The sequence below is a fragment of the Nannobrachium achirus genome, assembly GCF_963921795.1.
Source record: "Nannobrachium achirus genome assembly, chromosome: 16".
NCBI lineage: Eukaryota > Metazoa > Chordata > Actinopteri > Myctophiformes > Myctophidae > Nannobrachium > Nannobrachium achirus.
The window spans coordinates 38,879,391-38,903,965 of NC_137823.1; the positions used below are offsets into that span (position 1 = coordinate 38,879,391).

Below are 24,575 nucleotides of genomic sequence, written 5' to 3' on the forward strand. Positions count from 1 at the left end.
GCGCGACGGCAGTCCAGGGGTGCCGCGAAATAATTTGATAATATTTGGACACTTGAAAAAATATTTAGTATCATTTTAAACTTGAAGTAAGTAGGCCTACACAGTTATTTTCAGTCAGTTCTAACCAAAATGGCTATTGGCTCAACGTTTTCCTCACAACATAATCACTAAAATATCATTACTGTCAGGCAGAAACCTCTGTCGCACAAAACTAGTGAAAACAGCCGATCTACAAGCACACAACGTGCTTGTGTGCTTGTAGTTTTCACATTTTATAGATGATAAATACAAAACAAACAGTTTTGGATATAGACCTACATGGTTTCCACCCGACAACGATGATATGCTATAAATATAAGATGCTGGGAGTGAAAATTATAATGTAGGGGTGCCTCAGATTAGAAAAATATTCATGGGGTGCCCTGAGACAAAAAGGTTTGGGAACCCCTGCCTTAAAGAGCCGGACAGAACAGAAGGGGTGACAGACACCCCGGATCTATAGAAGTGCATCTCAAGGTGGGGTCCCCAGCCATATTATTGACTGTTGGGAGGACCCAAATGGACCTTCACACAAAAAATGTCTCACTTAACGGTAAACAAACCAACATAAGTGTATACAGGGTATCTGCACATTAATAAAGTGTAAATTTAAGGATTTTCAAGACCGTTTTAATACCAAGCTGGCCAAACTATCAAATATTAAGTAAGCAAGAGGCGAACATTGTGAATATAGCAGATCTACTTGCTCACAACACCTCGCACTGCGTTGTGAGCATGTAGATCTGCTATTTTTACTTCCGGAGACTCCCGCCTAGGACAGGCTTCAGATGTGCCTCCTCAGGAGACTTGATTTAATAGTATTTCAATAAATTGATGCGTTGAGTATCAGACATGCTTGTTGGGTGCATTGTGGCATTATACTGACGTTAGCATTTCCGTCCCGTCTCATCCGTTTTCCTATGAAACCACGGCCAACGGGATAGGAGACCTTTTTGACAATCTGTCCTGATGTGATTGATTAGCGTTCAAAAGCCCAATCAGGGATTGCTTTCGAATATATAAATGAGGGTTGTATTATTCTCAAACAAATCAATCTCTAGACTTTTGATTTGCTGATGGAGAATAATGATACTGACCCCCGTCATAAATCAAAGTGTACTGTAGGTGTCTTTTTTTTTTCTTTCTTTTTTTCCCCATCTTTACAAACATTATCAACATTAACTTGTATACAAATGGAGTCAGTCATCTAGAATATAAAACAATGTCTCCGTTATCGGTGGTGGGGTTTTCTCCCTTTGTTTACATTTGTATCATTGATTGGGCCTTTTAATGAACAAGATGTAATACTTTCGAAAGAAAGGTTTTTGTCTTGTCTTTTTCAACAGAAGGTTTTCTCTTGCATCTGTTGACGCACACATGGCTACATTACTCAGATAAGAACTTTCGTTGCTGTCGGGGCAGAAACCGAACGCCCTCCTTGATCATACTACAGCGTCACACAAAATCCTCAAAAGTAGCAGATCTGCAGGCGATGCGCTTTGAGCTTGTAGATGTGCTACTTTTTCTTTTGAATCCTGGACCCACCCGACGGCGACGGATGACAAAATATGACTTTGTGTGTGAGGGCCTGTAGTTTAAAGCATAAAATAATGGTTTAAAGTGGTTCAAATCTAAAGTGACACAGATTTGGCCTAAATAGGTTGTCTTGTGGCAACCTATTTAGGCTTCATAGGAAGGAACTTGGAAAAGCATGGAAAGGTTGATCAAAATGAATCCTCCTCAGTCCCACTTCCTCCTGTCCTTCCTTCTTCCTTCCCTTGTCTTCTACTGTGCTACAGTATAAAAGGTGAAATACAATCTCATAAATGGCCTCTTTGTGTGTTTTTGAACTGACTGACTGTAATATCACCACTGTTGACGAGACATAATTTGACTGCAATCCAAACCAACCCATCAGGAACTGCTATCAGAGACTGAACGCCTAACAGGGGAACTGTGGAATATAAAAGTCTGAGATGAAACAAGACTCTTTGAGGCTGGCCCCTCAAAACATATTCATTCATGTCAAGGATTTCTTTTTTTTTTTTCTGGACGCATCTCAGGTCCTCTAATCCAGTGGTTCTCAACCTGTGGGTCGGGACCCCCAGGGGGGTCCCCAAATTATTTTGGGGGGTCCCCAGATGATTAACTTAATGTGCAACATTGTTTTCTTCACTCAACAGTAAACACACCAACATAAAGTTTAAGTGTATAGAGGGCATATGCACATTTCCAAAGTGACAATTTAAGGACTTTTTAATACCTCTGAAATGACAAATTAATGATTATCCAAATTGTCAAATACTAGAGGGTCACGGCCCTTCGGGCCGCTCCCATCTAGTAAAAAAAAAAAAAAAAAAAAATGTGCCACGTGATCAGTCCACGTGATCAGTCCTAGCCAATTGGAGTGCTGCATTTGGTCGTGTCTGAGTGATCACACACACACAAACTGACAAAAACCGCTGGCTGCAGTTTTAAAATGTAGGTATAGATTAGAGGCAGAAATGGTGAAAATAGCCGATCTACATGCTCACAACGCCTCACAGCGCGAGGCGTTGTGAGCATGTAGATCTGCTATTTTCACAATAGAACCGTGTTATGCAAGACGTTATGCCTCAACTCTTGGGGGTCGCGGCCTGAAAAGGTTGAGAACCACTGCTCTAATCTCACTCCAATAAGGCTTATGTAAAGAATTAAAGGACAACTATATGGTATCTATATGGTAGCACTTTGAGAATTGTTTTAAAAGTGCAATATAAATAAAATTGTATAATTATTATTATTATGAAGGTAGATATGTTGCAAAATTCAAGAGCTTGTAGATTTTATTTGAGCAATTTGGACGCTCGTAAAATGCGATCTACACGTGTGTACACTGAAATTTGCACTTGCATGAAATATTCATACGCATACTGTAAAATTGCCATTTGAAGTCAAAGAATAAACGATTCTTGTCGATCTACATGTTACATGTATAAATATTTTCTGTGACTTTCAGTCTTTTCTTTGTGCGACATCAAATTCTGATTATGTGTGTGCGTGCATGAGAATAGCAGAGCTAGGACATTTGATGCAGCCAATCTCTGTCTCTTCTTTAAATTGTGGTCCTTTCGTACTCAGTTCATATAAAAATGAAGTATAGAAACGTAATCTTGCTCATGTAGGTTAATCGATAGCCAAGGGCAAGGTTTTTAGAGATTCATTTATTCATTGTATCAACGATTCAACGCTGTTCTAAAAAGTAGTCCTTTTAAGTTGCTATGCTGCTAGTCTTCAGTCCGTCCTCCTGCGAGGTGGTGGATGACTTGGTCATTCAGGGCCCTTTTCAAAAATAGCAGATCTACAAGCTTGCAGCGCAGCACTCGGTGCCGCGCTGTGAGCTTGTATATGTAAGACATTTACCATGAGAGGGAGTGGGTTGTTGGCTGATAACCACTGTTTCAGCAACCAACCCTGAAACAGTGGTAAATCAGCCAACAACCCACAACCTCGAATGGTAAATGACTTTTCTACCACTTTTTTCATATAAATGAAAGAAAACACAGTTGTAACGTGCAAGGATCTTTAGTTACAATCATTGTTTCAGTGGGCGGGGTCCATGAGTCAACTCAAGGTTGTTGGCCTATTTACCACTGTTTTAAACCAATCAGAATCCAGTATTTGAACATGTGACTAGAAAAAGTGGTAGAACTGCTATTTTTCAATAGCTAAAGTATAAAATAATTAAGGCCCCTCCACCTTGGGCCCTGTTAACTCAGTCCCACTATTCCCCACCTCGGGAGGCCCCCGGATGACCAGTTCAGGGAAGCCGGTTTGTTGGTCCATCTCTCTGGTGAAGCGCAGGTCCGCGGCCTCGCCAACCACCACCTCCGCCGTGGTGAAAACCTCCAGGTCGCCCAGAACGTGGCCCCCCACCGTGCGGCCATCTTTGTCCGCCAGACAGATGTGGAGGTGGGCCTCCTCGTTCAGGGTCCCCACCAGAGACACGATCTCAAAGCGCTCGTTGAGCTCCAACACCTGTGGACATGTGAGTTCATTAGTTCAGGGTTCCCACGGTCATGAAATTCCTAGAAATATTTTGAAATCCAGTACTGGAAAAGTTTTGGAATGTATCAAGGGTCCTGGAAGGTCCTGGAAGAAATAGCTATGCATTGTCTTTGGTTATTGATTTTGTTAATACCTCTGAAATGACAAATTAAACATTGGCCAAATTGTCAAATATTAGAGGCAGAAATTGTGAAAATAGCAGATCTACATGCTCACAACGCCCTGCGTTGCGAGGCGTTGTGAGCATGTAGATCTGCTATTTTCACAATAAAACCGTGTTATAAATAAATCCTCAACTCTTAGTGCTCGTCAGGGTGCCGGGGTCTCCAGTTCAAATATGATGATTTCGGTGGTCATGGCCTGAAAAGGTTGAGAACCACTGGCATACACTACCTGTCTTTGGGCATTGCACATTAAGCGACTCGCTATTGAGCTGAATTATTGTTCTATAGTCCTGGAAATCGGGTTAAATATTCTGGAAAAGTTTTGGAAATTAATTGGTAAAGATGTGTGGGAACCCTGTAAGTTGATGACACACACACACACACACACACACACACACACACACACACACACACACACACACTTATATGGAGATCTCTCTGTCCCCACCCCTGTCATTGAAAATGATTCAATATGATACAAAGTCAAACGATAGGAGAGTTTGCCGTTTGCATCTCGATATACGTAGTAGATCGTTGAAATGTAAAATCGATGCAGTTACTATTACACTGATAGATAGATATAATCAAATGGGGGTCTGTGGCCTAATGCATATCACGCTAGGGGTCCTTGAAAGAATCACAGATGAAGATGACAGGCTATAGGCTCGTTAAGAGGAGTAACGAGTTAAGTACCTCGTTAGTGTTGGAGGCCGTGGCATTGGCCAGCCGGAGCGTGGCCTTGGTGAGGCTGCCCACACAGGTGAGGATGAAGGGGGCCGAGAGACGCCTCTCCTCCACAAAGGCCTGCAGACCTCCCAGCAGCTCCTGGCCCGGTCCAAACCGCACCGCATGGACCTGCAGAGCAGAACCACCACTGCTGCCCCTCCCTGCCGGCCACTGGCAGCAGTTGGTGGAAGGAGTACCGGTAGTACTCTGATTATTTGACCAAAATTGTTAACACACACACTAAATGGGAAACTAGGTCTGTGTGTAAAACTCACTCTCTCTTTCCCCTCTTTGACAGGCATCAAACAGGTATCTGTATTTGATAGCTTAATTGATTAAAGAGATCACTAACGTGCACAGAGCGAGTTTGACACTTTTATGGCCCATTCAATCAACTCAGTCAATCAACTCAGAGCACAACCCATTTGAAGTTCAAAGGGAGCAATTAAGAGCTCTGGCCGAACTCACCCCTCCCCTCACAAAGAAGTTACTGCAAGGGATAATTAACAACAGTGGAACAAAACCAAAATACATCCAGGGGATGTTTCTTTTTGCAAGGCAACACTCCAGAACAATAATATAGTGGCTGATAAAGGGGAATAACTGCTAAAATATTTATATACGTGTATATTAATAGACTTAAAGTGACTTTGCTTCCCTTTAATAATTCGTCTTTCAACTTCAGTTGATTCACTGCAATTCAACTACTTTTGGTTAGAATTAAAAGAAGAATACAGTCAGGGTAAATTACAGTGTTCTATTATGAGAAGCTTTTGTACCGCCTGTTGGAGAATAATCGTAACTGCATGTGTAAAATAGTGTTACTGAAACATTCAGTGAACAAACACTCTCACATGACATTTGAACAACAAGATAGCCATAGTTCACATCATAAGACCAATGGGGGTGTAAGCGCACAGCACACAACGCCATAATAGCCTACAATAGACAGCTGCACACACACACACACACACACACACACACACACACACACACACACACACACACACACACACACCAATTCATGAACATAAATCTAAAAGACTTTATTAGAAGTTTGCATAGAAAAAGGTACAGTTTCATGACGGTACAGTCCACTGGTACTAGGTCAACTAAACGGAGATCCTAGAAAGCACTTAATTATTTACACAGGAAACCACTTCTCATATAACATCTCATATAACATTGAATGACAGACGGATAAAACACAGTAGCTACTATGCAGTAGATAGTCAGGGAAAAAAAGAAAGAAAACAGTGCAGGAAAAATATATACAGTAGATATTTACAATTAAATAGATTTAAATAGATTTGTCTCCAGATACGGTACCATTTGTTTTGCTCCAACCTATCACTCTTTTCTTTGCAGAGACAATGCAAGTCCAAATGTTACAGTAAATGTTTGTTTACACATGATTCAAGTTACTAAGTATTAGGAATAAATAAAAACCTTACCATGGTGGTGTCGTTGGGTCAGAAAACTGTGTGTCTTATGTAACCTAAACTGTCCCCATCATCCAGTCTGGACATTGGACTTAAAGGTTCACCACGCTAAAACAAATTGGGTTTACAATCCAATGGCTCTATCCTAACCTGACTGCAGTGCGTATGCCTGCACACCGCATGCAGGCATACGCACTGCTGCCACCATCTGGCGCAGTCAGGTTAGCTCTATCCACAGCAGCCATGGAAAGAAATTGGGCCTCTTCCTTCTACTTCATTCCTTCACAGGTGTTACCAATTATATACTAATTAAGGCTCTGTTCCTTCCATTCTTCTGGTCTAAGACGGTGGGACCAACAAGAGTCAGGGTGCAACACTCTGCTACAGTGGGTGGTCCAGGTACCCTGGGTATGACCTCCATGAAGTTGGCACCCCATATGATGAAAACATATAAAGATGTGCTGGATTTGTGCCGTAAATGTTATAATTTGTGCTGGTATAATATTTTGTATATTCTTCACACCACCACTGTTCTGATGCTATGTTCTACAAGTAGGCCTACTGCTGCTCTACATCACCCTCTGCCATCCCTACTGGACACAGGGACACACCAAGTCAAAAGTAGGAAGCGGCTATCACCGCTCCAAAAACAGCGCTTCGCAGGAAACCAGGTTCAAATCCCAGGTAGAATGGAAAGTTACATAGTGCAGCTGTACGTTAGAATGGAAAGTTACATAGTGCAGCTGTACGTTTTTATTAAGAAATCAAATAATACAGATTCAAAAAACTAAGGCAAGAGGTTATGTGTAGTTTGTGAAAAAAAACATCTTTATTTTACACAAAATGTAACATCAATTACCGGAATTACCAAAATACAACATACTGTATATTTGATGTTGAATTAAGGGAGGCCATCAAAACAGAATGACATTAAAAAGGTGTTTTCAGAGGGTAAATTGTAATGACCGCACACTCTTACAAGAAAGGGCTCTACATATGTCCAACAGATACAGTTTCTGCGTCACATAGGTTCTACTATAGACGCATATTACACGTTATGTGCAGAATCTAATTCACATTCATTCATAAAGTTCAATCATTAAGTTAAGAATAGAGAATGTAGTAAATGTTTCCATAATATGGAACGTGTTTGGGTGGCATAAGTGTAGCGAGAGTGCAGAATCCTTTTAAGAGTGTAATGCCTAAATCAGGGGTCTTCAACGTTTTCAGGCCAGGGACCCCTTAGTTGAGAGAGAAATTAAGCAGGGATCCCCATAACCTTTTCATAGATTCCATACAGTTTTCCATATTGTTTGACAGCAGTGTATTTTGGATTCATGTCAATTTGTGTTTTCAGATGTTTAATCACTTGAACCATCAATACTTAATAAACTTGACATTTCACTCTGTACTTGGTCTGCCCTTTTTCCCTTCTACACCAAACCTCTTTGCTGAAAATAACCGATCTACAAGCTCGCAATGGTGTGAGCTTGTAGATCTGCAATTTTTGGCTAAAGTTCTCAGAATATGGACACTATAGGGTGGTTAATATAAAAAGATTTCTATCACACAAAGATTTGGAGGACCCCCTGTAGTAACTCTCAGGACCCCCTATGGGTCGCGGACCCCCCCGTTGAAGACCCTTGGCCTAAATTATGCTCTGTGTTGGCACGGTGGTGTCGTGCATCGGAAATAGCCGACACACAAGCTCTCAACGCATTGCGCATGCCATGCGTTGAGAGCTTGTACATCGTCTGTTTTCGGCATGCGATACCATCGTATGACCAAAGTGTATAAATGGGGCTTTAGATCTGAGGTTCTCAAATATTCTTGCTCAAGGTACCTCTGTGAATAACCTTTTCATCCATGGCACCACTGAATCCCCCCTGAATTAGAGGATACATTATTTGTCATGTTACGCTCATAAATATGTAAATCTTACAGTCTTTCCCCCTAAGCTATAATAGTGTCAAGTGTGTCACGACGAAAACATGGGAGAATATCCAGTTTCCATTAGGACAGATTGAAAATAACTAACTATACTTAACCTTTAACCACTTGAACCACAGCATCCTATTCTGGGGGGGAACATCAGCCAAAAACAGCAGATCTGCAAGCTCACAACGCGAGGCCTTGTGGCGCGTTGTGAGCTTGTAGATCTGTTGATTTTGGTGAAGAGATTTGGCGTAGATAGTACAGTGCATCTCACGTTTAGAGGGTCTAAGTGGCTAAACTGAAGTGATATTGATCAAATCCAAATATTATCAAACTACTCTGCGTCACCCCAGGACCTGCGTCACGGCACCCACTTCAGAGCAGTGGTTCTCAACCTTTTCAGGCCACGACCCCCAAAATTATCATATTTGAACTAGGGACTCCCCCAGCCTACGAGCACTAAGAGTCGAGGCATAACATTTCGTATTACACGGTTCTATTGTGAAAATAGCAGATCTACATGCTCACAACGCCTCGCAACGGGAGGCGTTGTGAGCATGTAGATCGGCTATTTTCACAATTTCTGCCTCTAATATTTGACAATTTGGACAATGTTTAATTTGTCATTTTAGAGGTATTAAAAGGTCCATAAATTGTCACTTTAGAACTGTGCATATTCCCTCTATACACTTAAACTTTATGTTGGTTTGTTTACTGTTGAGTGAGAAAACAATGTTGCACATTAAGATATTCATCTCAAAATATAATTGGTCCCGAACCACAGGTTGAGAACCACTGCTTTAGAGGATGTTACAATACATTCTTTGTACAGATCAACATCATCATGTATCTATGCTAGCTCCTGATTGTCCTTGGACAAAAGCAGTATCAAATACAACATCAAATCACAAAACAAACAAACAAAAAAAACATATCCTGCGATAGGGATACAAAAATAATCACCATCTAAAAAAACAAGTATTCACTGTTGTCATCATGTACTATGAGAACTGGAGGACATGTAACCTTGGTTTCTGTGTTCTATAATAATAAACAAAGAATCACCTTCAGTTCTCAGACAGAACCAAGGACATTAAAAAGCTGCAATCATAGCGTTTGTTTAATGAACTACTGTAAAACATTATTATTTTTGTGTATCCAGTAAGGAAAAGAAAAAAAGATCTGATTGATTTATTTGTCGCCATGCAACGCATTCTGAGCATGAAGATATTTACTGTACATTCAATTTGAAGTATAGGGATTTGCTGGTTGATTCACATTGTACCTTTTGTCCCCTCAAAACGCATTGCTTCGTGCTTGCACATCTGCTACTTTAGATGCTTTTGTGTGATGCTGTAGTGTGATTAAGTGGGGTGTTAATTCAAGAGGTGGAAAAAAACACTAAAAATTAAAATACATAGACAAGAGGGTTCTGACTTGGTTACCGTGTCCCCCACTTCATACAGTACAGTACAGTATAAAGAAACCAGACTTTGATGATATCCAAGTTTTAGCCACAAGTCACAGCGACATATCCCCTCGCGACATGAAACGCAAACAGAGTTATTCTGAAAGCACTGTGTTTATAACCACCGTCTCATTTCTCATGACATGGAACCAATCAACTCAAAAGGTATGCGCTCCGAGAGGCCTCGCCAAATTCAATTCGTTTTCCCTGTGGACATGTATGTAACATAATCACATCACAGTCCCTTTAAAATACAACCTCAGAGTGGGGGTTTTGGACAGTATGCATTTTTGGGGGGAACCAAAAAGAATTATGTTATTGAAAACAGCAGCAGATAATCACTGGGGAATGCCTAACCAGCATCCTTATTGTCAGAAGGGCTATTGCAGGAAAATAGCCGATTAACAATGCGACGTACGTGTTGTGAGCTAGTCGATCAGCTATTTTCACAGAACGTTTAACCCTCGATAACAGAAAACAGAAAAGACATGTATTATTGAGCCCTGAGAGACTCAACAATATATGAGGTTTAGGTTCTTAAAGCCTATACATTGTCGTATGACAGCGTCACATGGTAAAAATATATAAAGAAGAAATGCATTGTAAAGCTTGTAGATCTGCTGTTTTCAGCCTGTGACACCATCATATGACCGAGTATACTAAAAATCTGTGGTTCTCAAAGTGGGGCACGGGTACCCCCGGGGATCCTTGAGGGGGTTCCAGGGGGGGGGGGACACAGCTAAAAATGTTTAGCCCAATACATTGGCTATTTGAAAAGATTCGATCTCACGAATCACGATGCGACGTGTTGAGAGCTTATTAGATCTGCTACCAGTATTCAAAAAGTCTTAAAGTTTTTTGAAAAATCTGAACAAAAATCTTGCATGGGATGTTCCCTGGCACAAATAATTTTAATATGCTGTATGTCTGTCTGTATGTATGTACTGTATGTATGATGAGTCCGCAGATAAACACATATTCATTTGAGGGTCCTTGACAAGAAAACGTTTTAGAACCAACTGATGTGATATGTTTGGTATGAATCTCGGAGGAAGTGTCATGTTGTAGCAGTGGGATACAGAGAGCAGACATGGATGTGATCTTCAGATCATCTATTTTTACTATTTTAAAATAATAATTAAAAAGGAAGGTTTTTTGGAGACATACTGCACAGGGTTTCCACCCGACAGCGACGAATTATGGAATGTCTCTGTGAAGTCTAAACACACCGGGAGAGAGGACTGGAAATAGAAAGTGAAGTTCAAACAAATGCTCAATCTCTCTGTCTGTCTCTCTCTCTCTCTCTCTCTCTAGCACCTGCACAGCTTGTTCATTGGAACCACCTCACTCCCTGGGTGCAACACCCCTGATGAGGAGTCAGTAGGAGGAGTGCTTCCAAACTCCAATGCTTCATGCTGCTTTGTGTTTTGCCACTCAGTCTGTCCATGGTGCTGATCCTGAGTGGCATATGAGTGGCTCATATCGGTGTGGCTGGTTTAGACAGGGATCTCCATATATGGGCATAAAAGGGATTGTATGTATGATGTCAGATGTCATAAGACGTCATAGGACTTTCACATAACGAATAACTGAGTAAGCATGTTTGTGGTCTCACAGCATATCTCCATATGCAGTACATGATCTCCTTATATGGGTACCAGGGGTCTCCATATGGGTAACTGGTCTGACATCACTGGCCAGATGGCCAAGACATGGCGCGACCTCGCTTGTCGCCCTTAGGTGTCTTACTGGTGCATATCTGCATACCACCTATAGATAATATCTGGATTTTAGTGTGTAGTAAACCTTCTGGAAGTATCTAACAAGTAAAGCATGTTTCTAATCTTTTTGAATTGTTTGGGAACGTATGTTTCAAATGACACAAAAACTGGACAAAACAATATGTATTGTGGAGAAAATACAGGACTGGATATGGAATAAATACAAACAAACAAACAAACCTAATTCATATAAAATATTTGTTTTTACAAATATTTATTTTGCCACTTTTTGTATATTCTGAAACATAAATATGGACAATGTGTTTTATACGTGTCGTCTACATGTAGAACAGGTTGCTGTCTGAGAGGTAGGGGAACTCTGGTCCTCACTGGAAAACTGAACGTCTGCCCTGAGCCTGATAATGCACTGTAGTGTGTGTGTGTGTGTGTGTGTGTGTGTGTGTGTGTGTGTGTGTGTGTGTGTGTGTGTGTGTGTGTGTGTGTGTGCGCGCGCGCGTGTGCGTGTGCGTGTGTGTGTGTGTGTGTTATGCCTCTCCGTAGGCTGAGGCCTTGTCCTTCAACAGGTCCAGACACAAGTGACAACTCCAGCTCCCTGGAGGGGAGAGAGAGAGAGAGAGAGAGAGAGAGAGAGAGAGAGAGAGAGAGAGAGAGAGAGAGAGAGAGAAATCAACATGGTAACGTTCCTCACTACAGGGTCCATTGGTTAGGGGCTGGGTCATGGGTTAGGGTTTGGGTCATATGGAGGGGGTTTGGGCTGGGTCATGGGTTAGGGTTTGGGTCATATGGAGGGTGTGGGCTGGGTCATGGGTTAGGGTTTGGGTCATATGGAGGGGGTGTGTGCTGGGTCATGGGTTAGAGTTTGGGTCACATGGAGGGGGTGTGGGCTGGGTCATGGGTTAGAGTTTGGGTCACATGGAGGGGGTGTGGGCTGGGTCATGGGTTAGAGTTTGGGTCATATGAAGGGGGTGTGTGCTGGGTCATGGGTTAGAGTTTGGGTCACATGGAGGGGGTGTGGGCTGGGTCATGGGTTAGAGTTTGGGTCATATGGAGGGGGTGTGGGCTGGGTCATGGGTTAGAGTTTGGGTCATATGGAGGGGGGGTGCAGTACCTTCGGGGGGCTGGGTCATGGGGGGCTTCAGGCAGTACATGTGGTACCCTCTGTCACAGTCGTCACAAAACAGGAGCTGGTCCTACAGAGAGAGAGAGAGAGAGAGAGAGAGAGCATTGTCCTTTTATTAATAATAATAACTAGCCTACAGCCCCCTGCGGGGGCCTGGCCCCTTTGTGTGTGTGCCTGTTAGTCCCCCTTGGTGTGAAGCAGACAGACTGTGATGTTGTTCTCTCTGGAACTGCCCCCGGACTGGGAGTGCGCTGCTTGGTGACGCCCATTTGTGATGTAAATCGCATCACAGGACAAAGCCGCCTACAGGCCAAAATTTGGGAAAATATTTTAAACATTTGGGGATTATGAGAAGTAGAGACACATTTGAAGGTGATAAAGTTGATGTTGGGCAAGGTACATGCGTTATTGATTTTTGTATTATGTTTTTTAGACAATTGAACAACTGCTGAACATGGAGTTACAGATGGACAAACGGACAAATTTGTATAGCACTTTTTAAGAGCAGAGTCACAAAGTGCTTGACAGAAGAAACAATAATACAAAGAATCGGCAACACAAATGCAATAACAACACAAAATTATAACACATCACAGGATGGTAGTAATACTAGTGATTGTAATAAAACTAATAGTAATAATAAAAAGAAGTAATATAGAAAATGTTGTAATAAGGCAGAGATTAAAAACAAGAGTGCTAAGGGTTGAAGGCAATTCTGTAGAGGTGGGTTTTGAGCAGGGATTTAAAACGGGGCAGAGATTCAGCAAACCTTATCTCTACGGGTAGGGAGTTCCAAATAGTTGTGAGTATATCATTTAAGTTATACTTTAAGTTATATCATTTAAGTTATACTTAAATGATATACTACATCGTCGGGTATAAACGTCTTATCTACATATTTTAACTTTTTGTATCGTGTAAATTAATACCCTACTTGATCATAGTACAGTGTCAATCGGCTATTTTTGAAAAATAAAATTTGAAAAATCTTGAAATGTGGAAAAGTTGGAATGATTTAGAATCTTCTTTGAAAACATTCACTCCCAACGACGTAGATCTACGTCATGTCTGTGTTTTCAGTGATTCGCTAAAAAACATGTTCTCCCGCAAACCGTGAGTGATCCCAGCAGATCCCAGATGTTAGCTGATTTAGAAAAATCCATTTATCTTTTCCCAGATTGCACTTTTTTTGGTCAAATCAAGCTGTTTTCTACAGACCCTAACTGAAGTACGGATGATCCCGGATAAACTATTTTTTGGTAGACGATAGTCTCCCTGGCCTTGTGCTTTTTGTTTACATCCTGGCCACTCGTTGCCGGCGAAAATAAGGTAAAAATACTGAAAAACCTGGCAGTGCGGATGAATGAATCGATCACCTGGCAGTGATTGTGTTAAAACAAGCCATCTCTTTCTGGCACAAAATCCTTTCAGAAGGGGGTGCATGAGGATGTTTGAGAACCACTGCTTCAAAACATGCCTAAACTAACTAGTGGGAGTGGGACTGATATCATAATGCACTAACTATAGGGAAGACTGACTCTAACCCTCCCTGTTCATCTACCTGCTGACAGGCACCCCCACCAACCTGTAGGAGGCGCTATAGTGCAGCAGTCAGACAGACAGATAGAGAGATAACGGAATATCTTCGGTGGACATACGTCATTCTCGGAGGTTCCACAGAGGCTGCAGGACTTGCACTCGATGCACTGCCACTGGTACGTCCTCACAGCCCCCATCATGTTGTCTGTGAACTGCAGACACGTGGGGTGACCTGCATGTAGAGAGGATGGAGAGAGGGATGGTCAAAGTGTTATATCAGGGGTCTTCAACGTTTTCAGGCCAAGGACCCCTTAGTTGAGAGAGAGAGATGAAGCAGGGACCCCCACAACCAGTACATATTCCATATAGTTTCATCGTTTGGCAGCACATTCGTCAGTGTATGTTGGATTTGTGTTAGTGTGTGTTTTCAGATATTTAAGCACTTGAACTGCCAATACTTAATAATCTTAATCTTTTCACTCTGTACTCTTTTTTCCCCTCTACACCAACGCCTCGCAGCGTGAGGCGTTGTGAGCTTGTAGATCAGCTATTTTCGACAAAAGTGGCTAAATATGGATGCTAGGGTTCAAGTGGTTAATGTAAAAAAGGGGAAAAAAAGGTTTCCATCACACAACAATTTGGAGGACCCCCTGTAGTAGGCTAACTATGAGGACCCCCTAGTGGTCCCGGACACCCTGTTGAGCCCCTGGCCCGGTGGTCTCCAGACCCGACGTTGAAGACTAGAACATTACATCATCACGGATGGATCCCTAATCCAATCACAGTCACAGACACACCCAGCAACTTCATGAAAATAATGAGAAGACCGGGGACAGACATCTGTGGTTTGTGATGCTGATCACAGCAAAGATAGGAGGGTTGTATTAACATTAGAGGGCCATTTGGTTTACTTATACACTAGAAAGGACTATAGCTAGATTCTCTAAGGAGTTACAACTCCCCCAGAGTTTTTGTGCTTTCATAGACCCCTGCAGAAGGAGGGTCTCTATGGCTGTTATGTGGACTGTTATTGATTGTTTTTAATCTTGTTATCGTTTTTTCTTTCTTTTTTTGCTGTGTATGTCTGCGTCTCTCTCTCTCTCTCTCAAGGCAGATGTCCTCCTCCACATTCAGCCAGGTTCTGCTCACGGTTTCAGAAAATAACAAAGACCTGCTCTATACTGTAATTATGTAAAGTGCCATGAGATAATGTTTGTTTGATGGTTTGATTTGGTTTGCTACAGTATATAAAAAGAAAAAAGAAATCACACCCAGCGTGAAGTGAGTGGTGCTTTTTGTGAGTCAATTTCATGAAGCGTCCCGCGAAAGCTTTAGTTACTAGTTACTTTGCAGATAGTATTAGTATTATATTAAACTTTGCAGATTTTATATTATAAAACATGTACATTATCCACTTCAGCCCTATTTTATACATGCCATTCACTTGTAAAAGAGTATTTCTACATTGCAGTATTGATACTTTTATCATAAAACATTTTGAGCTCTTTCTCCACCCCTGGGACTCACCGGAGCGACCGCAGTCCGAGCAGGAGACCAGCTCCTCTGCCTGGCCTGTCTTCCTGTTGGAGTCCTGGTCTCCCAGACAGAAGTCACAGTAGTCGTTGGGAATGACGGATCCGTCCGGACCCTTCTGAGCTGTCAGGACAGACACGCACGCACATGCACGCACACACAAATGCAATCACACCCAGCGTGACATACACACACACACAGGCAGCTGTTTAGATCATTAGTTGATGGACACAGTCATTCATTTTCAGCCATCTCCTGTTTTGACAGTTTTTTTGTTATTTTTATAGTTAATACAAAATGGCTTGGTATTAAAGGACAACTTAGTTTGTTTGTTTTTTTACAACAAGGGTTCATCAACAAGGGTTCATCATTTAAATGGTATGTAGAGAAAAGTAAAGATGAGTGTTAAAATGTAGTAATTTTGATTTCAGTGGGTGGGGGCATGCATATACACGTGGCTATATATGTATTTTTAGACACAATAAGCCAACGATTTCATTATTACTATTTAGAGTAACACTACTAGCCCCCATGGCCATAAGTCACATATACCCATGAAAGATTGCGTTGCATCGTGGGAACCATATCTATGGTTGCAGCCCTGTTCTCCTTACGTTTGTGGTTGTCGGGCCGCGGGGGAGGGGACTGGCTGATCTCCTTGTCATCCTGGCTTCCTCCCTCCTCCTCTGCCAGGTGGGTGTGGGTGTAGTGGTAGCTCAGGCCTGGACGGTTCTTGTAGCGCTTCCCGCAGACTGGAGAGAGAGAGAGACACCAACAACGTTCCACCACAGTTAAAGCTGTCACATGACGTTGTTGTCGGGAAGAAAACCTTGCATGTCCAAAACCGTTCGTTTTGTATTTATCATTTTAAGAATTATCTAAAATAGTGAAAATAGACGATCTACAAGTTCTGGTATTTTCGCTAGTTTTGTGTGACGGTCTTGTATGATGAAGCATGGCTTTACTTTATGAAAAACAATTTGAAACTTGGAAATACAAGGTTTCTGCCCGACAGTGACGATGTATTAGTTAGACTTTAAAAGGGTGCTGTAGGTCAGCAGTGGTTCTCAAACCTTTTCATGTGAAGGACCCTCAAATTGATATATATTTGGCCGCTGACCCCCTTCTGTGCCGTGGATCTGGCACGAAATCATTTAAAGATTTTTCAAAGAAATTTCAAAAATAGCAGATGTACAAGCTCACAGCACGTCGCTCTGTGCAGTGCTGTGAGCTTGTACATCTGATATTTTGGAATATCTAACGTTTAAAGTGATAAAGGGGTTCAAATGATTGTGATGCTGTATTAACTATTTTTGCCCCCAAGGACCCCCGGGGGTCCCCGGAACCCACTTTGAGAACCACTGCTGTAGGTGATATTCTTTTGTCTTTGGTTAAAAAGTTCTATATTAAAGCTCTATATTATTCAGTCAGTAATCATTGTATATTAGAGTGTAACAGGGTTGTACTCGTCTCGTCACCCCATCTCTGTAGTAAAAAGAAAATACATTTTCAGCTAGTGGGACACCAATTCCAATCATCCAATCAGGAGATTTGGATGAAATTATCAGCTTGAATTTCATAGTGTTCCAGTTCCATTTTTTTTTATTTTTTTTATCAAGTCCGATTTCACATTGTATTTTGTATGGGTTCTCTCTCCTGACTGGATCAAAATGTCCGGTTTACTAAAGAGCTGGAGAGAGACAGGGAGACCCCATGTTACTGAACAAACATGATTACTATCAGAATAAGTATTCTGGATCATATATTTGTCACACCCCCGGTTTGTAAAGGCCTGATCTACAAGCTAACAACACGTTTAGGCACACAACAACAACACCACCATTGGGGACCATTTTACACCATTCTACAGGGAATAATAAGTCACAGGGATTAGGTTAGGCCAAATGGCGCCAAGGGGCAGCACGCAACACTAAAAAATCAATCTACATCTCATCTGTGGAGCTCTTTGTTGACCCAAAAAGCTGAAACCAAAAGATGACGACAACATCACTAGCATGTTACTTTACACATCTCTCTAGTCTAGGCTACTATTACTTGTACTGCAGTTACACACCGTTGTTAGCCAATCTATCTATTTATTTATCTTTTAGACTATACTGTATCTATCACTACTAGTATGACAGATACAGGAAACCTTTGCAGATTCTGGGTCTAAATTCCCTAGTTGTGAGGAGATCATATGTGGATGGTATACACCCCTTGTGTGTACACTTGATAATTTTGTGATGTCAGAACTTAATGTAGAAATCAGTGGTGTAAAGTAACATTTACTCAAGTGCTGTGCTTAAGTAAAATATTTAGGTATTTTTACTGGTGTATTTCAATACCTTTACTTCAAATAATACTCCACTACATCTCAGAGGCAAATATAGTAGGCTACTTTTTACTCCATTACAATTATTCAAAAAACTTGAGATATTAGTTACTTTGTAGATTTTGATTATTACGTACATTAACCATTTCAGCCCTGTTTATACTTTGGCTATTTGAGAACAGCCGATCTACAATCTTTCCCCACACTTTATATCGTCACTGTCGGGCAGAAACCTCATATCTCCAAGGGTCAAATTTGTTTTTTCACGAAGTAAAGCCCTGCTTCATCAGACAAGGGCGTCGCACAAAGTAGTGAAAACAGCAGATCTACAAGTGTGCTTGTAGATTGGCTGTTTTCACTAGTTTAGTTCATTTTTTTATATGATAAAAACGAACGGTTTTGGACATACAAGGTTTCCACCCGACAACGACGATATATTACAAATGTTGGAGCGGCAGGCCGCTCAAAAATTTACTTTAGGATCAAAACCTGCAAAGTTTCCCTCTAAGACATCTACGCCAATAATAATAATTGCTAGTCAATTAGAGGGGAAAGTCACACAATAAACCATCTGCTGCCAAAAAAGCAATGACTCTGGGCCCTTTTCAATGTAATGTTTGATTTATCTGTTTGTTCAATGGTATGCTTTCATTCTGCCAAGCCACGGCATGGACGACCCAAACAAGACGAGTATTCTGGGAGGGCAGTTTGTCCCCAAAATATGAAATCTGTAACTAGTTCCAGTGTTAAACTGGATATTCAAAAAGCAAAGCACATGACTGTGGTAAGCCATTATAGAAGCTACCCCATCACGCACCACTTTTCCTGCATTAGTACCATTTCTCAAATGTATTTTGGTCTCATTATAATACAGGCACAAAATGACCCCAAACATCTGTTTCTCTATTGAATTAAAGGCCCCGAACACTCATACAGATGTTTGCAGTATTGGTGCTAAATTCAATTTGGATGAAATCATATTTATTTGGGGAAAAACTGAAACGTATTTTTTTTGTTATTTAAAAGAGAGAGAGAGAGAGAGAGAGATAGAGAGAGAAGACGTCGCATCGCGACTCGTGAGCTTGTAGGTCTGCTATCTGTCCATGGCAAAAATAGAATCTCCACCACAAGCCGGCATGGCGATTAACCCTGGGTTGGTGCATCATGCCTGGCAGTGTGCCAGCCCTAAAGCATGGTGTTAGTGGCATCATGCAGCGCGTGCATTGTGACACAACCGATCTGGAAGCATGTGAAGCGCTAGACAACAGCGTTGGATTAGCAGTCCATCAGCCCGGGGGATCCCAAAGTGTTCCACATGCCATGGACCCCCACAAATAACCGACTACGATATGGTTTGGTTTAACCACTTGAACCCCAGCATCCCTATAGTCTGAGGGGAATATCAGCAGAAAACAGCAGATCTACAAGCTCTCGTGAGCTTGTAGATTGCCTATTTTCGGCAAAGAGGTTTGGCGTAGAGGGGGGAAAAGAGCGCACCAACACAACAGCAACTAATGTCCGTTTTACTAAGAACAGAGGTTTTGGGTGGTTAAAAAAGAAAAGGGAAAGGAAAGAACATTTTGAAGAAATGTTGACAGTACCAAGATAGGGATGCCAGGCTGAGAGTGGTTACACTGACACAACAATATTATGAGTTTAATTGAATTTGAAATAAGTTCTTTTAAAGAAAATGTTATTCTTCCTCTCCTTTTGAATTGGCCACCCTGACACACCTGGCAGCTAAGGGTGCAACAGTTTACAAAATTCACGGTTCGGTTCGATATTTTGGTGTCACGGTTTGATACTTTTTCGATACAAACAATAAACAGAAATGTCCTTGATTTATACATCAAACAATAAACAGAAATGTCCTTGATTTATACATTTATTTTTATAACTAAGTATTTTTTTGTTTTAACTTTGAACAATACAGTACCCAACCTCTAGGGTAGTGGTTCTCTAAGTGGGCTCTGCGGACCCCTAGGGGAATGTGGATGTGGAGTGGTATAGTATTGTATTGTTCGGTACAGGGTCATTCGGTTCGGTACACCCTCGTATCGAACGGTTCAATACGAATACATGTATTGTTGCACCCTTACTGGCAGCCCCTACTTTGAAAACTACCGGATTAGCCACCCCAGTACACCAGCTGTTTGTACCCCGCGAGCGCAAAGCCAGGTCATTAGAGCAAGACACATAATAGCCCTGAGAAAGAACAACAAGATGGTGGACAGTCAGATACCTTGTTCGGCCCTTTTTGAGTTATGCTTTTGTTTGTATCTGTCTGGAACAGAGAGGAGAGACATAAGAGGCAAACCATGAAAAGAAAGGAAAGATATGAGCACAGAACAGAAAAACACAAAAATGAAAAAGACACAGTCAGTCAGTCAGTCCGTTCAGGGAGATGATATCGCTATCAAACTATCCCAAGGCAGTCCATTCCCGGAGCGGTATGTCTCCCACTCTCCCAGTATGCTAGCTGTTGCATGCTAGTCAGCTCTCCTCCATGCTGCTGTTTAGGTCTTGGAAACAGATTGAAAGAATGAGGCCTTTCATGGGAAGAAGGTGAAAACAGACAACTGCTCTACAATACCGTTGTTCCGTGTTACTCCTAACTGTGTGTGAGAACTGAAAGCACACGTTGTTGACAGAGGAGGAGGTTTTTTTTGTCAGATCTTACTGTCACAGACGTAGGGCTTGTCCTGGTCTTCGCTGTTGACAGCCTCTGTCCTCCTGCGACCGGACCCTCGACCCTGGAACAGAGACAACCAGCGTCAACGGTCAGAGGTCGAGAAGGTCACTCACAGTCAAGTTTGTTTGAAACCGCAGGACAATAGGCATGCACAATATCAGCACCCTGACTCTGTTTGACCAGAATGGCACAGAGCCTTAATCAGTATCATTGGTAACACCTGTGAAGGAAGTTATGAAGGGGCCCAATTTCTTTACAATATGGCTGCTGTGCATAGATCCTATTTGTGTCACAGCAGTTTAGAAGACACATGAGACAAAAAAAACATGAACTTAAAAACATCCACAAGATCAAGAGCCGTGTCCCCAAAAACAATACCCTCCCATCATAGACAGGACAGGACAGGATGACCATTTGCACCTAGTTAAGAAAGAAAACACCAAACACCTCCAATCTACAATGTATTTCATCTGACCTAACCATACATCTTACACCAGGGGTAGGCAACCTTCAATTTCTACACCAATGTGACAGTCACTGCAGCACGTCTTTACATCGGTTTGTATATCGTCGCTGTCCGGCAGAAACAAATATTTTTCCATCAATCAATGACCTTTAAAATTTCAAGGACTCCCCTTAACTCTGACAGTGTACAGATCAACAAATGGAACCAAATGATTTGTACACTGTCAGAGTTACAGAATTATATGGGTCAATTTAGACACCCCAAAAGGAACCCACAGAGTCCCTGGAATCCACTTTGAGAACCACTGCCCTACTTGATCATACTACACTATTACTACAGCCTCACACAAACGCAAATCAAAAGTAGCAGCTCTACAAAACAGTATTTTCTCATGTGAGGTTAATGGGGTCTCTCTCTTTCAGGCGTTCTCTACTTGAGCCTTTACTGTACCTTCCCCCTGTTCCTACTCTTCCTCTTAGGGGTCTCAACGTCAAAGTCTTCGTCGTCTTGGAAACCGTCTCCGTTCTCCTCCGCCTCCAGGACCCTCTGCAACAGTCAAACATAAAGGACACACCACAGACGAAGAACCCAGTTCAGTGAGGACAGACAATATCCGGAGGACAGCAGTTATGGAAATGAATAAAAGAAACCTACAGTATAAACAAAGAAGAAAACTTAAAACATCTGGTATCACTTGAAACAACAGCCAATTCACCAATAAAACAATTCAAAACAATGTACATACCCACATGCATTGCACTTATTATATATGCATTACTTATTTGCCAGAGAATCACTGTGTTTACAAACCAATATCGTCCATGTATAGTATACTATCGCATCGTCAACCATGTACCGTGATGCGTATCGTAACGCTGTTAAAATGTACCGTTACACCCCTAATGTAAGGGTGACCATATTTGAAAACTGCCAAACCAGGACAGTTGCTCAGGGAGGACAAGAACCTAGGGCTTTTTGTAGTATCCTTTTAACAATCATTGTAAACTGTACCTCTGTACAATTTGCTAAACATAAGTGTACATTTCAACATTACAGATAATTCTGAGCGAGTTTAGCAGTTGATATAACATGTCACCATAACAATTTAATAATGCTTCTCACATACTAAAATACAAGGCATTTAAGTTTCTACCCAAATACACTCTTCCTTTTCGGCATAATCGATAACATCTGGTGTAGCTTAGCAGCTCTCACGTCTAGCGTGATATCATTGCCAGTACGTCTGTTTTTTTATGTGTCATGATGGTAATTGGTAAAGACAGCTTAGCAACAGCCTTGACAATGAGTGATTAACATGTACACAGAGTCAGACCAATCCGCATTGAATTCACACATTAAATGCATTACTGGTGCTTCCTGATTGGTTAGGACGTGCAGAGTGGGACGGTACTTTACGAGTGAATACATGTTTAAGTGCGCCACATAAAATGCCATATAAAACAAAGACAGCCGGGTGGTCAATGTTGAAAACCGGGACATATTAACGTTTTGGAGATATTTGTCGGGACACACGAGACACCCAGTTTGAAACCAGGACAATCCTGGCCTAACCTGGATGTCTGGTCACCCTACCCTATAATGTCTAGTAATGATAACAGTGTAAATGACCTGTATCTCCAGTAGCGTCTCCTCCTCCTTGTTCTTGTCCAGCTGGTTGTCTCCTCTCAGCAGGGCCTCCAGGGCCGTGGACTCCCCGGGGGGACCCTCCCGCTTGGGGGCCAGCTCCGCCTCTGCAGGAGGAGGAAAGGACACCATAAGCAGTGTTGATTTTGTCGACTAAAACTATGACGAAAAATGTTTGTCGAGGGACTAGTGGAGAAGAGAGTGATTTTATGTTTGGTTGCTCTCAGGTGTTGCGTGCTGAAAATAGCAGATCTACAAGCTCACAAGCTTGTGAGCTTGTAGATCTGCTATTTTCACGCAACCAAGTGTGAGATCAGTCATTACGATTCCATCTAAGCGTGACAAAATACATTTTGACTAAATCAAAAGTAGATTTAGAATAGTCGCCTAAAAAAGTATGATATTTAGTCAACTAAAATTAGACTAAAACTAAAACTTTTCAGGTGACTAAATTATGACTAAAATTAAATGACATTTTATTCAAAAGACTATGACTAAAACTAAATCAAAATTTGCTGTCAAAAACAACATTGACCATAAGGCAGGGGTGTCCAAACTTTTTTCAAAGGGGGCCACATTAGAGAATATTAAAACACCCAAGGACCGACTACATCTCCTGACATAATGTACTTTCGGTTGGACCATAATAAAGTCTTGCACATAAGCATAGCATTTAAACAATTTTATTTAGCTATCGTCATATATATTTAATATCAATGGTCTTTTGCCAGGCGTCTGCTCTGAACAAAACACAAATAACTCAAATGTAACCAGACGTGCAAGGTAAGAAATACAATAAAATAGCCTTTCTTTGACCCGTTCACATTGAGACAACAGGGAACAAGGAACCCTGACAAATTATACTCTGGAAAAATGTTCTTGTTTGACGGTGTTGGCGGGCTGTTTAGAACACAATTTAGGAATGAAGCCGCCGGCCGTATGAGATGTGTCCTCTGGACGCATTTGGCCCCCTGGCCGTACTTTGGACACATTGCCATAAAGCTACGCTTTCTCCTTATTTTGAACACTGGAAATGTGTTGTAGAAAGGTTGGCCTTTCTACACAACGTAGCATGCAACAGGAGAATGTTCGTTTCAGTTGCGCGTGCGTGCGTGTGCGCGTGTGTTCATGTGCAGTAGCATTGTGTGTTTGCGTGCATACACATGTGTGCTGCTGAACATGTGTGCAGGTTAAAGTGTTTCTTTTTTCGCTGCAGAGGCAGAAAGGCTGCTTTTCATTTTCTTTAAACTGCAGCGGCCATTGTACAATCAGCTCCAATAAAGGCTGACGTCCACAAGGTCACATGACAACCTTACCGCACCACTAAACACAACCACACCCTTTCCATCCATCTCCATGTTATTCTGTCTCTCTCTCTCTCTCTCTCTCTCTCTCTCTCTCTCTCTCTGACTCTGTCTGACTGTCTCTCTGTTTCTCTGTCTGTCTGCATGTCTCTCTCTCTGTCTCTGTCTCTATCTCTGTCTTTGTCTCTCTGTCTCTCTCTCTCTGTCTGTCTCTCTCAGTCTCTTTCGTTACAGTGTGGGTAAACTGGAGGCACACACAGTCACACACACACATGCACGTGCGCACGCACCAGTTGGTGGACAAAGTACATACTGGAGTAATGTACTTAAGTACAAATGTCCCCCATCTGTTACATAAACATGTCCGCTCGCATCCTCT

The 24,575-nt window shown here is 41.8% G+C and overlaps 2 protein-coding genes across 4 annotated transcripts in view; both read right to left on the reverse strand.

Moving 5' to 3' along the window:
* Positions 1-2,846: 2,846 nt before the first annotated feature.
* On the reverse strand, positions 2,847-6,541 carry LOC308300218 (bifunctional protein GlmU-like). Of its 2 annotated transcripts, XR_013962813.1 has the most exons (4): positions 6,431-6,541; positions 4,944-5,147; positions 3,545-4,056; positions 2,847-3,464 (listed from the first exon to the last, which is right to left on the reverse strand). XR_013962813.1 is itself a non-coding variant. In XM_080744027.1 (3 exons), the coding sequence occupies exons 1-3, from the start codon at positions 6,431-6,433 to the stop codon at positions 3,763-3,765; spliced, it is 501 nt and encodes a 166-aa protein (XP_080600153.1). In that variant the 5' UTR covers positions 6,434-6,541; the 3' UTR covers positions 2,847-3,762. The 2 variants fall into 2 exon arrangements, 1 of the variants encoding a protein (XP_080600153.1); XM_080744027.1 differs by having other exon boundaries at positions 2,847-4,056.
* Positions 6,542-8,965: 2,424 nt separating this feature from the next.
* The window catches only part of dpf3 (double PHD fingers 3), a 35,753-nt gene continuing 20,143 nt past the window's right edge, over positions 8,966-24,575 (reverse strand). The window contains exons 4-12 of one of the 2 annotated variants that reach the window (XM_080744057.1): positions 22,878-22,999; positions 21,699-21,794; positions 20,771-20,843; positions 20,333-20,374; positions 16,370-16,507; positions 15,750-15,878; positions 14,342-14,454; positions 12,672-12,753; positions 8,966-12,155 (exon numbers count right to left, since the gene is read on the reverse strand). In XM_080744057.1, coding sequence (XP_080600183.1) covers positions 12,088-12,155; positions 12,672-12,753; positions 14,342-14,454; positions 15,750-15,878; positions 16,370-16,507; positions 20,333-20,374; positions 20,771-20,843; positions 21,699-21,794; positions 22,878-22,999 — 863 coding nt within the window. In that variant the 3' untranslated portion in view covers positions 8,966-12,087. The remainder of the gene's footprint in view (positions 12,156-12,671; positions 12,754-14,341; positions 14,455-15,749; positions 15,879-16,369; positions 16,508-20,332; positions 20,375-20,770; positions 20,844-21,698; positions 21,795-22,877; positions 23,000-24,575) is intronic. The other variant, XM_080744058.1, reaches the window with a different exon arrangement.

Bases quoted from the DNA above. Each gene is read 5' to 3' on its own strand.
- LOC308300218 (XM_080744027.1), bottom strand. The intron at 4,057-4,943 runs GTACTTAACTCG...ACATGTCCACAG, and splicing joins CGGCCTCCAACACTAACGAG to GTGTTGGAGCTCAACGAGCG.